At 37.2% G+C, this 17,848-nt stretch overlaps 1 protein-coding gene across 1 annotated transcript; it reads left to right on the forward strand.

Moving 5' to 3' along the window:
- The first annotated feature begins 1,259 nt into the window (after positions 1-1,259).
- Positions 1,260-16,911, forward strand: si:dkey-103j14.5 (isoaspartyl peptidase/L-asparaginase). Its single transcript, XM_087850258.1, has 7 exons — positions 1,260-1,365; positions 2,037-2,233; positions 6,777-6,919; positions 14,650-14,813; positions 15,459-15,577; positions 15,791-15,901; positions 16,180-16,911. Exons 2-7 carry the CDS (start codon positions 2,047-2,049, stop codon positions 16,386-16,388), a joined length of 933 nt encoding a protein of 310 aa, XP_087706384.1. The 5' UTR covers positions 1,260-1,365; positions 2,037-2,046; the 3' UTR covers positions 16,389-16,911.
- Positions 16,912-17,848: the final 937 nt, after the last annotated feature.

Raw genomic sequence — 17,848 nt, forward strand, 5'->3', positions numbered from 1 at the left:
GTGACTTTACATGAGAAACCTCAACATGCCCCAAGGTCTTTTTTGCAAACAACAGCTATCACCATCTGGTGGCCTACGGATAGATTGCAGGTTCAAGACACTTCTCCAGTGGGTTCATATTTATGACCCATAAACCATGTCCATGTTTTATACTGTTTATGATGTCACGGTGGCAACATCCATCTTTTATTTACAGTCTATCAACAGAACTACTAGGGTCAGAACTTAAAATTAGAAAGTTTAGCTTTCTGTGTGTGAGAGTAAAATTTAAACTTCTTTTAACTTCTTTAAGAAAATACTTTTATCAAAGTATAACTGACACTACAATTTTAATATCAACGTTTCCTCTTGGTTTGGTCATAACTAGTATGTTTCTTTATATGCGGTCTATGCATTTGATGGACTCTTGCAGCCCTCTACTGGTCAAAGTGCAACGTTATACGTTTTACTGACAGACTGGTAACACTATCGTTAAAAATGTACATTATGGCAACGCTTTAATGTAAGGCATATAACACCAGAACACCTCTGGGTTACGTCAAATTAGTTTAGAAGGAGTTGTTTATCTCCTTTTGTTTGCTTTAATCTGTTTTCACATTTTCACGGAGCTATATTTTCCTTTTATAAAAGCTTGTATTTTAAAGTTTGTTGCTGATTCTCTGTAAAAATTAGTAATATAAGAGTAAATTTATTCTAATTTTTCTGCTTTCTTTTCAACAGTTGTTTCGTTTGCAGATCCTTTTTTGGGTACTTACATTTTAAAAAATGTTTTAAGGAACTTTAAAGCATGCACCCTACATAATATATACGTTTAAGAATTCAATAGCCTATGATATAACCTGCAGCTGGTGAAAACTAGCCCATGTGAACATGTCCACCTGATATATAGTCCAACTGCTTGACCATTTGTTAAACTCTGTCCTCTTTTTGCCTTTTTTTTTTTAGCTCCGCCTTTATCGAGCCAAGCACACGGCTCCAGAAATTCAGACGTTTTCACAATAAAACTACATTACAATACCCAAGTATTTCAGCGATAAGGAGCATTACATTCAGATTGCACATAAATGCAGCATAGCCGTCCGTATATGGCGTTATTTTTGTGCCACTTTACGTGCGCTCAGAATAGTGGCACGAAAATGATGCCATACAAGATGAGCCTTTTAACATTGTGCTTCTTAGTTTGCTTAGTGGCGTGAGGATTTAATTTTGAAAACTTGTCGGAAGTCTTATCTCGGTTGTGGCCATAGTGTCAAACTGGACGTCAGTGTGCAGCACGCGCTGGTTAAACCGCGAACAGTAGTCTCTTGAAGTCACGTGTCTATGGCGAAGTGTATATCCTTCCGGGAATTTTGAGGCTCGGAAAAGGTAGGACAAAATGCAACGTCTCATTATGTTACAGGTTGGTCCGAATGAAATGAATAACTATCAATATCACGTCAGCGACTGTGATTAGATTACAATACATTAAACACAGTTCAAGTGCATCCAGGTAATAGGGGAAAAATGTTTATGTACACATAAAATTGAACCATAATAAATTATGAGAAGATCAATTATTATAGTTTAGTACTTGATTGTAGCTGGTAATTCAAAGCTGCTAAAGCCATAATACATTTAAGATAACTTATTATTAACAGCTGTTCTAATTGAATTGGTCTTCTAATAGCCAGGCAATAGCCAAAAACTGGCAACACGGGCTATTTGCTAAACTGTGGATAAATGAAGGAATGACCACATTTCAAAGTTCAGTCTTGATGATATGATCTTCGATAGAAGTTGTATCAGTTGTTCCAAGGTGCAAATTCATGTGGTGCAAATACATTACCAGTGGAGTGCAGGGCAAATAATTAGTTTAGCAGTTTCCGTTTATTAAACGAAAGACATTTCTTTGTATGTAAAAGTTTGAGAAGTATGTCTGGATCAAGGCAAAAAGAAGATACCAATGATCACTTGGTGCTTTTCCTAATGCTCAAAGAAAAAGTGAATTATTTTCTAGGCTGTAACTGTTAATAAACTACTTTGTCTATTCCATGCAGGAAAGCAAAGATGTCAGCAGTCTTGGTTGTGCATGGTGGGGCATGGGCCATACCGGATGAACTGGCCAAGGCCTCTGTTGATGGAGTAAAAACTGCAGCACGAGAAGGATTTTCAGTGCTGAAACGAGGAGGAAGTGCAGTGGATGCTGTTGAAGTGGCTGTGAGGTCTTTGGAAGATAACACTGTGTTTGACGCAGGTACAGACGGTTTTTATTAGATTGGGACACATTTATGCCAAGTAGTTCCATTTGAAAATAAGTTGCAAGTTATTAAATGGGGGCTTCATCTTTGTATACCGCATTTGTAGCACCCTCACCTTTACTCAAATAAATAAGTAAAGCCTAAAACCCCAGTTCCTTTCACATGTCCATACAGCAGCCAAATGAGAATGCCCATTTTCCTTTATTGTTTAAGCTGGCTTCAACTGCAGAACAATGTCTCCATCTACTGGTCATGATGAGAATATCCATCAGGACTCCTTTAAGAATATGAGAGATGATCTCTGGCTAAACCTTAATATCTGTCTATTAACATCGTCTGTTGCTTTCTTTACCCTGACAAGTTGTCAAACATATAAAGTAACGTCTTTTACTACACAGCCCAGAGTCAGTTGCACACTGAATCAATTAAAAAAAAAGTACACTTGACATGAACATCCTAATCTTTCATAGCTGGACAGAAGGAAGACTTCCAACTGCTGTACAGAAAAATTCACTAGTTATGAAATAAGTATTCAGCTTTGTTTGTTCTGATGTCTGTGTCTTGACTGAGACCATTGACTGTAGAGACCATGGACGACGCGACTGTGTAACGCTCCCGCCCACACACCCGCTGGACGTGACCGCAAACACGCCCCCCTACACTTTTTATGTAGCACGGCTGAGTTTTTTTTGCTGGTTTACCGGGACTGACGACTCATTTAATTAAGGTAAATACAACCATGTCACTGTTATAAAAAAGACACACAGCTTAGCATCTTATAGTTCTAAAATCACTCTGTTGTTAATTCGTTAGTTAGATTAGCCGTTAGCATACACACTGTGTTGGAGGCTTGTTGCTAGCTAGTTAGCGATGCTACACACCTGCTACTCTTAATAGTCTTCAACACTTGGGGGTTTTTTTTAAATCCATTTTTAGACAGCGATGAGATCAGCTGCACACTCTACAGAGGCCCAGAGTTACTGTTAATATCAAAAATATAATGCTGTCCTTTGAGATTTTAACATAAGACTGTGAGTGTAATGGATCTAAAACTGTTTAAATCTTCAGAGCCCTCTACAGCCTAGTAACATGGAGACTTTAAAAACATCAGCAGAACGTTTCAGTAGTGTAGTCTAATTTGTTCTTTTCATTTAATAATAGAGTCCATATTATATCAACAGCTACATTTACCCTGGAGAGAAACTAGTGAGGGACACCATCAGGACCAAGCTGGGTTTCCTGGGTCCAGAGGTTTGGAGAAACTTCTTCCCTTTCTTTCATCACAGTTGTCCTGTGCCAGAAGTTCTGTTGACCTGCTGTAAGAGGCATCATTTAAGAAACACCAGGAACACTGAAGCTCATCGCATTGATCAAGCAGGACTCATGATCTTCACCAGCAGCTCCCTCACAGGGAAATCTTCAGCACTCCTCCGTAGGCCCGCCCCAGGAGATGGATAAACCCAGCATTTCATGAACACTGTGATGAGACCTTTGGTTTGTGTAATGTTATAAATACTCAGATACTACCCAGAGGCTCCGGACTTTTACATAAAGATATTATATTCAGTCCTGTAGAAAGTTATATATTTAAAAATATGTGATCCTTTCTGGTTACTCTGGTATGAAGAACTCTGAATCACTTTATGGTAAATAACACACTATGTGTAAAAAAATAAAAATAAAAAATTCCAGATGACAAGTTTGTAGTTCAACATACAAGTGACGACCTTTGATCTTCATCAGGTTTTGTTTAATTGTGTTAGAGAAAATCTCATATGCTCTTCATGCAGCTGAGTACATCAAGTGTTTAAAACTGAAGCTGTGCAGGTCTGAGATCAGCAGCTTTGTGAAACACCAAATTGAGGTCCTGTTAATGCTGATATATAGTGACACAGTTACATGAGTGATTAATCCTTTTGTTTTTTTTTGTCTTTAACTTTATCAATAAAACAGCTGCAGCTTTCACTACAGCACATGTGGTACTTTAACCTTTGTACTGTTTTCATCAGTTCATTTTGCAGTTAACATGTGAACATGTTGGATGATCTGTCTGCTGTCACTCGATGGGGCTGAGGTCTGAATCTGAGGGCAGCTCCTGTAATCACAAAGAGAACAGAACCATCAAACTCAGATATAAGTTTTATCCCTCAATATTGAAATAAAGCTGATTCTTCTGCCCTCACACACTCAGGATCTGAAGTTCTTCTCTTGTATTTTTTTCAGTATTACAGTACACTACAGTACTTTAATCCATAGTTCCTGATTAATGAGGAGTTACTGAAGTACAAGCTTTTTTTAAAAAAAAAAAATGTTACTGTCTTTACAGATGTGGCAAGAGACTGAAAACATGCTGTTGTTTGCACATATTTAATATTCAGCTCTGCACAGGAGCTGAAGCAGGGTGCAGCCTGTTGCTTTTACAGTATAATACTTGTAATAAAAGTACAGTAACAGTAATTAGTGACTGAGCAGCCCGGGGCGTTTCTCTTGATTTCTTTAGTAAATTCATTCACCTGCACAGCTAAACGAACCCTGACAGCCAAGTGCTCATTTGAGCTAGCTAAGGACGGTAGTTACGGATTAGCTTACAAACACGTTTAACTTACCGAAAAAGTGCAGCGGGGCCTCGGGTCCTTCTGTCGGGTAGTCCAGTTTACTGAAGAACACCTCAGGCTGTCAGGTTAAAACACTCGGTCGTAGTGATGTTCGATTCGTGAACGAATCGTTCAATATTCGAGAATCACTTTACTGACTCGTCAATCATGATTCACAAGCCCAACTGACTCACTGACTCATCCCTGTTGCTGTTACAAACTAATTCCATTAGTAGAAATATATCTAGCTTATAATTAAAATTGTGGGGGAAAAAAACAACAGCCAGTTTCTTAACAAAAGCATTTCTGCTCTGAACTGGAAGAAAAAAACCCTGAGTAGAAGCTCACATCGAGAAAATAGCTCCTTGGTTCACAGTAGCATCGCTCTGCTAACATGCTAACAGCACATTTGAGCTACTCACCCCCTCCCTTCCTGTGCTGAATCGTAAGCGTAAGCGAATCACTCAGGACTCGCTCACCCCCTCCCTCCTGTGCTGAATCATAGAGCGAGCGAACGAACGAATCACTCACTCACTCACTCACTCACCCCCTCACTCACTCACTCACCCCCTCCCTCCTGTGCTGAATCATAGAGCGAACGAATCACTCACCCCCTCCCTCCTGGCTCACAGCTTCTTCTTCTTCTTGGTGGCAACCAATGTTAAGGCGCATTACCACCCCCTGGCTCACAGCTCAGTGGACATTTATAAAATATATATTTGACATATTTAAGGAAAATACTAAAAAAAATACAAATAAACAAAATAAATGTTAATTAAGCAATTTTGATAGGAAATTGCATAATTTTAGAAATGTTTTTGCTCTTTTTTGCTCTATAAAATAGTTTTTGTGTTTTTTTTTTAATCATTCATCTTAGCAGTGGGATTTACATGAAAAGAGAAACAAATTAAGTTTGAGTGAAAATGTAATTTTTTTGCACTCTCTGGTCAACTCAGTGAATCAAATGACTCAAAAACCCCGATTCACTTTGGTGAGTGACTCATTAAAATTCGATTCAGTAAAAAGAATCAAATTTACCATCACTACTGCAGACAGGCAGGGGAGGCGTGGAAATTGTCTTTGAGTTAGTCAAACGTTTTCCTTAGTTCGAGTAGATGATAAAATAAAAGAAAAATGAATGGGATTTTAAGTAGGACTAGGCGTTCTGTAATGATCTCTATTTAGGAGAAAAACTTAATCACTCACCTTTAAACAGCTCTCTTTTAGGAGACACACTGCTGGCTAACGGTGTCATGTGATCAAGCAGCGTAATTTAATTGGCTGAGAGCCGCTCGACTCGATCTAGTGCTGATTGCTCTGGCTTGGGTCATTCAAGTTCATCACTTTTGCAGTTGAATTTTTGCAGGTGAATTTTTTGCAGGTGAATTTTTTGCAGGTGAATATTTGATGGTGAATTTTTTGCAGGTGAATTTTTGCAGGTGAATATTTTTGCAGGGAAATTTGGAGGATAAAAATTCAGTGTTATAAATTCAGTGTCTAAAAATAGTTGAATTCTGATGATACTATATTTCTTCCATACGGGACAGCCAGTCAGATGAAGGCTAGCTTAAAGAGTAAGGTAAAATGGCTTTTTCAGTAAGTAGATGAATGGAGGGGTTACACAAAAGCCCAGTATAAGTTAAAGTAGTATTTGGGATGTCAGTCATGTAAAGTTACAGTAAAAAAATCTATGAGTAAAAATATGGAGTTGGAAGTCAACATAATGATACGGGTATGATAGAAAGTATGAATATCCCAAGAACTTTTACAATCATTTGTGCCATTGAAAGTCAGACAAACTAGACATCAGTCAGTAGTATGGTGCTGCAGTGTCTGTACTGCTTTGCCATTACCCTGCATATTTGTAAGGGTGGAGCTGGCATAAATTAAGTGAACACATGGAAACATAGTTTTTATCTCATCTCTAACTTGTTTTTCTCTGTAGGGCACGGAGCAGTACTAAATAAAGATGGAGAAGTGGAGCTGGATGCCATTATCATGGATGGAAGGACACTTGCCACTGGTGCGGTGTCTTCAGTAAAGAACATTGCCAACCCTGTTTCACTGGCACGGGCAGTGATGGAGAAGGTCTAAATTTCTTAGTTTCTATCTTTTTAAAAATATATTTGATTACTGGTGTACTAATCTGATTAAAGATTTTGATTTTTTTTTTTATCAATACTATAATGTGTTAGATCCCAGCTACTTGTGAACAGGTGGTGTGGTACAGTTCTCCATTTGCTTTAAAAGGAATTGCCAGAAACTTGTTTAAGTTGGTGGCCAGGAGAAACAGCCAGCTCTAACTGCCTACCCTTGTTTTTCTAATAATGCACTTAAGTAACCCTATTCATCAATTATACTTGTTAATGGCATCTGTTCCCATAAGGATCTGTGCACTTGGCAAATTGCTACATTTTTTTCCAGGAAAATAGGTAACAAGGATCTGTTTTCTTTTATGTGCTAGAACACCTTGTTAGAAACATCAAAATATGTAATCATTAAACACAAAACACAGTCTTTACTGTTGGATGACATCCACAATTTAATTTTTAACTGCAAGTTGAATATTTACTTTGGACGGGGGTAAAGCATGCAGCTTCGCACAAATCACTTTATAAATCACTTACACTAGTCATTAGAGCTCAGGCTGTGTATCTATTACTGACTTTGTAAGAAAAAGAAGAGAGGATTGTTGCCTGGCCACAACAGAAGTCCTTCCCCCAGCCATGAAAGATGTAGATCAGATGAAAAAGGAGTGACTTTGTCCAAAGTCCCCCCTGAAGTCTTTAATTCACCACAGCAAAGAGAGCAGTGAATTATTATAAATCCAATTTTCAGAATGTAGTTGTTTGGCTTGGTTAATCTTTTGATACTCCTCATTTTATAATCCACCTGTGAGTGCCTTAGGTATAATCCTTTCTTCAACATGATCTGTCTGCTCCAGAGGAATAACCTTCTGTCATTACTGAAACATCACTTTTCTTACTCTTACAAACTCTACTCCCCCCACACAACCACACACACTCCTGCTGAGATCACTCTCGTTTGCACACGCCTCTTGTTGTGTCGTACTTGCTGCATATTTTTAACCGTTACTGCATGTTCACCCTCTGACTTCCAGTTCATAACGTTGTTGAGCTTCTCTCATTCAGAATCATCACTGAATGATTACTTTACCCCATGTTATTACATCTGTAACTGTAATACTGCATTTACAAAGATACCATTAGCACAATCATACGTGCTTCATCTGAACTCTGCACTTTATCCCTTTAAGTCCCTTATTTTGGCATTCCTAACTGTATGAGGCATTGGGGATCCCGAACCTTTTGACAAATTTTATACATAACAACTGTGTCCATCTGTTCAATAATCATGAAAAAGAAATATATGAAAATGTAGAATACAGAAAAGACAATCGGTGAGGTTGAAACAAAGATGGTGGTTGACTTACCCCTGTCCCCAAAGAACCAATCAACTGCAGGAAGAAGAAACATTTTAGCCAGGCATGTTGCACTGATCCATGCTGTGGAGCAGGGGCGATTCTAGGATCAGAGCTTTGGGGGTGCTGAGCACCCAGAGAGCTGCCCAGCCAGGCAAGATAAACCTGTCTCTGTCAGTCCCTGCATCCTTAAATGTTGTCCCGAGTTCTCTCTGACTGTCACTTTGGTGCATTTAAACCCCTGTTCCTCCTTGTCCTCATCGTCTGTTGTCTTCGTCTCCGTTTTCAGTCATCACAATTTTACCATCTCTGTGCAAGTTTGCAAATTTCTTTATTAAATCATAAGATTATTAAATTCATCAAGTCTCTCTGTCCCTGGGTCCTCGTCACAAAACATGACATCACTGTTTTGTACATTTTAACACAATTTAATCCCCACATTTGTGAAAGAAAAGCAAAACACGTTTTTTGAAAAGTCTGTAACAAAACCATCAAATCTGATCAAGGTTATTTAAATGCTGCAAAAGAAGAATGGATAGAATAAAAAAAGTACATATGCTAACCTTAATTACTGGGGAGAATAATGAATGATGCTCATAGTGAGTAAAAAGTAAACTGACTGCATTTTTTGGACAGAGATTCACTTTTAATGTGTATGTATAATATAATACAGAAACAAAACACTCCCAAAACAGAATAAATTATTACAAATAAATTATTACAAAATATTAAAAAAAGAATATAAAAATGGAGGCAACTTTGCCTGTGGTAGAATGTATACCATGCATGAAAAAATCTTTACTGCAGACACTAATTTTACTAATTTAATAATACTAATTTTGTGTTGTAAGATTTATGACTTTCATGCTTTCATAGTGGTACTTGGGAGAGCTTGACATTTTATCAGGTGGTACACACTGTAAAACGTTTGAGAAACATTGATAAGTGTATGTGTCCTTTTGGAAAACATTTAAAGCTGCTGTACAGAATCTTTGAAACAAGCTTAAAACATTTTTAGAATATAAACAGAGCACTCTGCTTCTCTTTACAACTCCTCACTCCACCAGGGCTGTTTGGCACTTTCTGATAGTGCGCAAATGTGGTGCACACAGATAACTGGACGGTCCAAAAGTTGGCCTACCTATTACTGGCTGAGGTTTTAGTAGAGTTGTGGCTGAACCACATAAAAATATGTCATTAATTTTAATCTCCCCAATCAATTATAATGTTATGTTGGAATGTTGTTAAAGAGGGTCAAAAATGCTTAAACCCAGTTTGTTTTGCAGATTCTGTATAGCAGCTTTAATATAGGGAGAACACAACTTCCAGATTGTGTGAGTAAAATCAGGTTTTTCCTCTTTGTCATTTGAACAGTTTCTGTTGTGCCTGTCACTGTTCCCTGTCTGTTTTCTTACCTGGTTCTTCCTGACCTTGTACTTTCTCCTCATGTTCCCCTCTTTCCTCTCTCCCTCTTTGGACTGACAATCATACACAAATAGATTGTATTCAATTAGATGAAAAATTACATTAATATGAAATAAATTCTATTAAGATCGCTAACAAAAAGTCATCTCTCAGTGTACTTTCAACCAAAAGGCAAATAACCAAACCACATGAACATCTAATAAAAGATATAAATATTGAAACACTGATCCAACATTATTCTTGATTGACGGATCATTTGATTTTACACTTTTACCTGAATGTGGCTCCTTTTTTTGAAAAAACTTCCTTATATCCATTATGAACCTGGCTGCCTCTCTGTACACAAACACACACACACACACACACCAGGAGTTATAAGGTTAATGGGCATTCAGTCAGTTAGTATCCATTTCAAACAGGACAGTGGTAACCAACAGTAGGCTGCGGACAATTTAAAGTTTTAGATTTTAAACAGGCTGTATACATTTCAATGGGAGCAACAGGACGGTCAAATGTCGCTGAATTTACTACAGAGCAGGACGGATTGTAGGGTAGCAAACATTGTCGGAAAACACGCTTTCAACACTGCAGGTTACTTGGTGTAATGTTTTTCAACTAAAAAGAAACATGGTCTGACTCCTACCTAACTATATAAAGAGTAACTGAAGGTTAAATGCAGCTAATATGTCCTGTTTTAAGCCAGGCACTTACACCTCCGTTCTGCTGCGTCTCAGCCACCATCGCTCTGGCAGCAAGAGCGCTAGAGCCAGAGCTGGGGAGAGGCGAGCTGGAACAAACCATTTTGGGAGGGAGGGGGGGGGGGGGGGGGGGGTTTCTATACCCTTGTTGTTAAAATGTTACGTCTCAAACAAGTACAGTACTGTATGCTTTTTATATTTTTTAGCAGTGTGTCACACAAACAGCAAATATTGTAAAAAAAAAAAAAAAAAAAAAAAAAAGTAGGAAATCTTTGGGGGTGCTTTGATTCAAAATGGGCAAAAATGGGCTAAAATGGCCCTGCTGTGGAGCTTTTTAAAGCTCTTTTTAAACTTCATCTTTACTTTAGTCACCAAACTTTTGAAGGCAGGATTTGCTCATAGAAGTACTTTGGGTAAACTGAATTATTTTAATTAAGTATCACTACTTTAGTGTAGAGATGGACCGATCCGATATTACGTATCGGTATCGGTCCGATACTGACCCAAATTACTGGATCGGATAAGCGAGAAATAAAAAATGTAATCCGATCCATTAAATATCAAAAAAGCACCTCACAAAGCTTGCTACACCTACACGGCGTAACTCGGCTCATAACCGTAGCACGTGGCAGCAGTATGCTTCACATGATAGAGCCGCTGTGTGTATTTGTAGCCTTGCTAGCAAACCAGCATTTCATCTCCGCGGAAGTTTTCCCAGAGAGAAGTAAAGCAAGTGTGTAAGTTCATCTCTGAATGTTTGTAAAGCATTCCCACCTTAAGCTTAACAACAGATATATGGAGGACTGCCCCCCTCTCTCTCTCTCTCTCTCTCTCCTGCTGCTACTTCAATCGGGAAACTGCTTAATGATCAGCTGATCGGCTTTTCTGTCGAGAGTCCGTCTCTCTTCTTAGTTTTTGGCCCACTTCTCACCAGAAAGAGGAAACCAGCGGCTGAACAACAGCAGCACTATTAAGCTTGAAAAGCTGTTGTTAGAATTTATTTAATATTACTTTCTAGACCAGGATCGTTTTCTACGTAGCTGACGGCTGGTAACTGTGCAGGGGCGGATCTAGCAAAGTTTAGCCAGGGGGGCAGATAGGGCATGAACAGGGAAAAGGGGGCACAAAGACATACTTTTCTTTCTTGTTCTCATTTAAAATATCTAGCTTTTAATAAATAATTATCTGACTCTTACACCCAAAGTTTTAATCTGATGTAAAATATATAGAAGTCCATTACTGTATATAGTAACTGTTAAGTCTAATATACCCTAGTAAGCTATACTACTTTTTCCTTTGGGAAGATACCATCTGTGCAGTCTGCAATTCTGTTGAAGAAAGATGTTGAATCTATTTAATTATTCTTGAAAAATAATTTCTTTCTGTGCATTTTTCCCCCTGCATCAAATTAAATTTGATTACATCGATTAAGCATCATGAGCTGGAGGGTGGGGGGGTGGTTCCCTATTTTTTATTTTGCTGGGAGTTTGCAACCCTATTAGTTAGGTTGCTTGATATTTCTGCTAAGTACTCTTTAAAATACCAGAATAGGGAGGATGGAGCAGGTTTATGTTTATTAGATTGATCAGTATTGCTGAACTATGAAATATTTTGTTGTATTTTTTACATACAGGTATAACAGAATAGCTTTAGTGTTGTTATTTATTTAAACTTGAGTATAAACTTATACAAAATGCAGCAAGACATTAAAAAAAACGTTTTATTGATTAAAAAACACACTATATCGGATTCATATCGGTATCGGCAGATATCCAAATTTATGATATCGGTATCGTACATAAAAAAGTGGTATCGTGCCATCTCTACTTTAGTGCAGAATACCCTTTGTATTATATGTATATAGAATATATATTCTTTTAAAACTCAGGGACAGGAATTAATTCAATGAAGATGCTAGGACTGATGAGCCGATGAACTTTGAAGAGCTAATTCAAACTAACTCAAGCTTTTATCATTCAAACTATTGTCAGAGCAAACTGTCTTCATAGTACCAACAATGTCAGCTTTGATCTGAAGGCAGGTTTCTATGCCTGTTGGTTTCTTGTATCATTCTGAACCACCTCTCTGAATTTAGAGGTTGTTCACTATAGAGAGCAGTCCCTGAGGGAGCAATCAGTTATATCACCTTGTCCATGAGATGTCTGAAGGCTTCAGACTGCAACAGTTATTTAAGACACTCTGAAGTTTTTCCAGTGTTGATTGGGCACATTGAGATGGCTTGTCAGTCAACGGAGATATCCAGGTCACTGATTTTAACAACACTCAACACTCACTTAACTACAATGGGCTTTAGAATCTAAAATTTGACTTTCATTTCTTCAACAATTTTACTTGATATAAAATCTAATGAAATTTAAACTGGTAAAAACAGCAAAGAGTGATGGGGTCAGGAGAGAAAAGACAGCTCTGTCAGTCCTGTTTTAATGGGTGTGGTTAAAGCAGTTATAGACTACACTTCCAAATCCTTTGTTTAAAGAGATTAACTTTTCAAGATTTTCCTAATAACAGGGTGATTTCTCTTAAGCAGAAGCCACATTTTTCTTTGATCATAACTAAAAAATAGGAAGTAATCATTATGCAAACTTTATAAAAAATAAGAACTGAGTTCTATAATTCATATTTAAAAATGTAAGTCAGTACTTCAGACAGTGTGCTACATTTAGGTAACCACAGTGACACAATTTCAATAATAGCAGATGCAACACTAATTCTGTTGTTAGACAAAGTGGTTAGCCATGAACTCATTTACCACTTGTCCTTTAACCATATTGATAATTTATCCCTTGTTATTTTACATAATGCTTTAGTTTAGACATTGCTGGTGTAACTTTGCTTTACATACTATCCTGGGTTTGTTTGTGGTAGCATTAGTTACATCTATTACATCCATGGAAATGCAAACACTACTAACCATCAGGCCATTTGAATGTTCTTCTGTTCACAGGTAAATTTCTAGTAAATTGTGTTTGCTTATGTTGTTTACCATGTTTGTCCAATTATTCAGGTCCTATATCTAAAACAGGTGTGTGGGAGGGGCCGCCTCAGTACTTCCTGTTTACATAGGGTCATGATGTCATTGAGCGCGTCACTGGGGGAAACCAAATGAAGGGTTTTTCATTTTGCATAGTATTGTTTATTTTCTTTAAAGTAACCTTTTGATTTGTATTGTATGCAGTGTTTAACTTTTCAAACCACTTAACTGTGTAAATGAGTTTCTCAATCGGATGCATAATCTTATTCCTGTTTTTTGTTTGGAATCGTATTGTTTGGTCTAACCTATATTTCAATGGTAGAGACTAATGAGGTTCAGGTGTGTTTAAATTCCTGTATAAAGCAAGTGACAGTTTTACCCACCAGAGTGGTTTTAAAATGGTATAACGGAGATGCCAGAAATAAAGTACACTTAAAAGAAACCGGTATGCTGATGCTATCTACTTATCACCTTCCTTGCCACTTGGTCTACCTCACAAGACTCACAAGACTCAAGAAATATAAAAGTATAAAAGTAACTCTTTCATATAACCTAAAGAAATCATGGCAATGTGTTTTTAATGACACAGTAAATGAAAAGTAAATAAATATTTGCATCTTACAGTAAATCTCATAAAAACATTTAGTTTAGGACATTACAGGATTAAATAATTTATATTGACCACATTCTAGTACCATTTTGACATTTCTTCAGTAAAGCAAATGCAGTGTTTTCACTGCTGGTATGCATATGAATATATAGATGTATGGTAGAGGCACAGGTGATTTCTCCAAAGAGTGGGGAGGCAATCCCTCAGGCTCGGGACAGAGTAATATAAAGCCTATTATATAGTTCTGAAAAATAACACAGTCATTTGTCCCTGAATTGTCCATTCTGAAAAAAAATTATAAAGTCCCCCAAAGTAATTTTCTAAGTTCTTTTCAGGTCTTGCAAAGAAAACACAGTCTTATTGGTAAACTTGGTTATTGAGGGTGTCTTGCTATAATTCAAGCTGGCATCTGGATAACTTTCTGGGCAGAGGGAGATATTCCTTGTGTGCATGGCCAATATCCTGCTTGTTGCTTTTATGATTATAACTTTAAGGTCATTTTAGGGCATTTCTGTGGAATCGCAGTTTGATACATGAAGCTGCTTTTGTCTCTAGTGGTACCTTATAGCAATGTTATGTTTGCTATATTAGGCTCAGTGCTGTGAGATTTATTTAATGTTTCAACTTTGTCTTACCTATTTTCTTCCGCAGACATCCCATGTAATGTTGACAAGCCAAGGTGCAAACTTGTTTGCAGAAAGCATTGGTATAAGCACAGTCCCCACTGAAACCCTGGTGACTGAGTATGAGAGGAGAGAATGGGAGAAGCACAAGAATTACATGACTGGAGTAATAGAAGATTTCAACACTCAATGGTATGCATCTGCAGGATCAATTTCAATTCATTTGTATTGGATTTATATAGCACCAAATCACAACCGCAGTTGCCTCTAGGTGCTTTATATTGTAAGGTAGAGAAAACCCAAATAATCAAAAGATCAAGCAAGCATTTGGTGACAGTGGGAAGTAAAAAATCCCTTTTAAAAGGAAGAAACCTCCTGGAGAACCAGACATGAGAGGCAACCATCTGCCGCGACAGCCGGCGGGTGAGGGGAGAGAGACAGAACAGAAGACATATTGTAGAAAAGAGCATTTAATCATCAGTTATTATTAGTTATTAATAATTGAATGCAGAATGGCACATAAAGACACAGAGAGTAAACAAGGTGAATGAAGAAGAAACACCAATAGGAAGCCCCCAGCAGCCTAGACCTAGGTTTATGAATTTACGAAAACTAAAAATGATATTGATATTTATTAGGCAAATAAAGGTCACATTTTGAAATTTGGGCCAGTTTTGGCATCAACCTTACATTGATCAGTTGTCTAAGCACTGTGTGTTATAATGAATCAAATGAGCTTCCCCCTTGTGATGCTATGTCTGAAAACATTTCAGATCTAATTTGCATTTTCTTCTGCAGCTGATTTTTTTTGAATAATGTAACATTTCTTCATCCCAGGGCTCATGATACCGTTGGGGCGGTAGCTCTCGACTCTGCTGGTAATGTTGCATGTGCAACATCAACGGGAGGGATTAGGAATAAAATGGTTGGAAGAGTAGGAGACTCCCCAGTCATTGGTATGACTTTATTTATTTACATGTTCTAAAATTGCTGTTTTAACACTGACAGTAAAATGATATTAAGTCAAAGCAAAGACCTTACATTGTCCAAACATTTCATTTAATCATACTCTTCACTTTACTACAGGTTACTTTAGCATATTCACTGCAATCTGCAAAAAGGTGTTTTAATGTTTGCTTCTGTTGTTCACGTTGTCTCTTGTAAATAAGGCTGTGGAGGATATGCAGACAACTTGAATGGTGCAGTATCCTGTACCGGCCATGGAGAATCTATTCTTAAAGTCACACTGGCCAGACTCATTCTTTCAAAAATTGAACAAGGTAAAGTATCACAAGCGCAAACAGTTTGTTTATGGGAATTTATCCGTTCTTCATGTTTTAGTTCACTATCCTGAACAGTGCAACTCATGTAATTTTGAGTAATTCCAGTTTTGTAATATTGCCTCTCACAGTTATTTAGTAAATTGTGTTTCTGAGCAGATTAAGAAGATCTTAGAAGCAATTATTAAATGAGAATGTGCTGTGAAATAACACAAGCTGAAGTTAATTTTCCACTTTTCATTAGCCGCCTGTGTTCCTATTTCTTCTCCACTTTACAGGTAAATCAGTAACAGAGGCTTCGCAGATGTCTCTGCAGCACATGGGAGACCGTGTCAAAGGAGCCGGAGGTGCAATTGTTGTTTCTCCTTCAGGCCACTGGGCTGCCACATTTACCACTGAGCGAATGGCTTGGGCTGCTGTGGAACAGGATGTACTGTGGTATGGATTAGACCCGCATGAGAGATTAAAAGAGCAGTTGCCCCAGTAAAAGCAATAAAAAAATAACACTTATTTCTTCTTATTAATCACTGTGCAATGTGAAACTTTTCTTATATAATTTAATTTTATAATTTTTAACTCACTGTTTCTAACTTGTATTAAACAAATTTGCTACAACATAAATAAAATCCATTTTTTTTTTATTTTAAAGGTTGAATATTAAAATAAGCATTATATACATATACTGTGAAAATGTGGTTAAAAAAAACAAACATTTTTAGAGATTGAAGTTTAGTAAGTGTTAAACATAGAAATGCATGACTCAGTGCATTTATTTGTTTTTATTTTGATAAGAAAATCTTTGCTCTTTAATCTTTGAATCCTGGATCACATTTCCAAGTAAAGGATGTCTGACTTAAACGTTTTTCCTAAATTTTGTAATGAAAAATTACTTTAAAGTTACACTGTTTGAAAGACTGTATTGAAGTAATGTTAGATCCTATTGTGGTAGGTAAAGTTGCACTGAGTGATGACTAATGGATGAATGCAATAAAGGATATATATAGTATGTGCAAATGTGTTATTTCTTTTAATGTTGATCTCTTGAATCTTAAATAACTGAAACACATCCATCCTTTTATTTAATTAATTTTCATCAAAAGTCATTTGATTTTCAGCACTCTTAAAGCATCCCTATTAAAGCAGACTGTATCATTCATGAGCATCTCGTTCATCATGTAAACAACATTGTTGACCTTACTTAATATTTTGAAACAACTGGACTGCAACACGCTTACATTTTTGTATTCTTCTTTAATCTTCATATCTCGGTTATTGTGCTGGTCTGGGGTGTAAAGTATATGACATCAGTTTCAAACCCAACACTATAGAAAAGAGATATTTGGATATTACACAAGATGGGTTCAAGAGATTACACCAGCAAATTGTTTTCTGAAATCTCAGTTAGTAAAACTTCACGATAAGGTTGACTCAAAAATGTCATTCATTATGTTCAAAGAAATAAATGCAACATTAACTGCCAATCTGAAGAAGTTATTTACTACAAGATTCAAATCTGCTGAGCAAAGGAGAAAGCTTCATTTATTTTCTCTAACCAAAGGATCATCAAGATGTTTTTGGCAAATAAGACACAAGCCTTTGCACTCTCTTTGGTCAGCAGTGGTTTTCACCTTGGAACTGCATCGATGTCATTTTTGCAAAGTATCTTTCTTGTCATTTACTCATGAAGACATGTTCGCTGAATTCCCATAGTCTTAGAAATGACTCTGTAACCCTTTCCACACTGATAGATATCAGTGACATTTGTCTCTCAGCTGCTCTTGTGTTTCTTTAGACCTTGGCATGATGTGCTGTTTTTTTGTTTGTTTGTTTTGTTTTATCTTTTAGTCCACTTGACTTGATTTCTTAATACCCGGGTCTGGCAGAAATCAACCCCAGGTGTGTCTGGGAAAAATTGAACGCAGCTTTCCAAAAAATGTGGTTCACATT

The sequence above is a fragment of the Neolamprologus brichardi genome, chromosome 13, assembly GCF_056152115.1.
Source record: "Neolamprologus brichardi isolate AB-2024 chromosome 13, ASM5615211v1, whole genome shotgun sequence".
NCBI lineage: Eukaryota > Metazoa > Chordata > Actinopteri > Cichliformes > Cichlidae > Neolamprologus > Neolamprologus brichardi.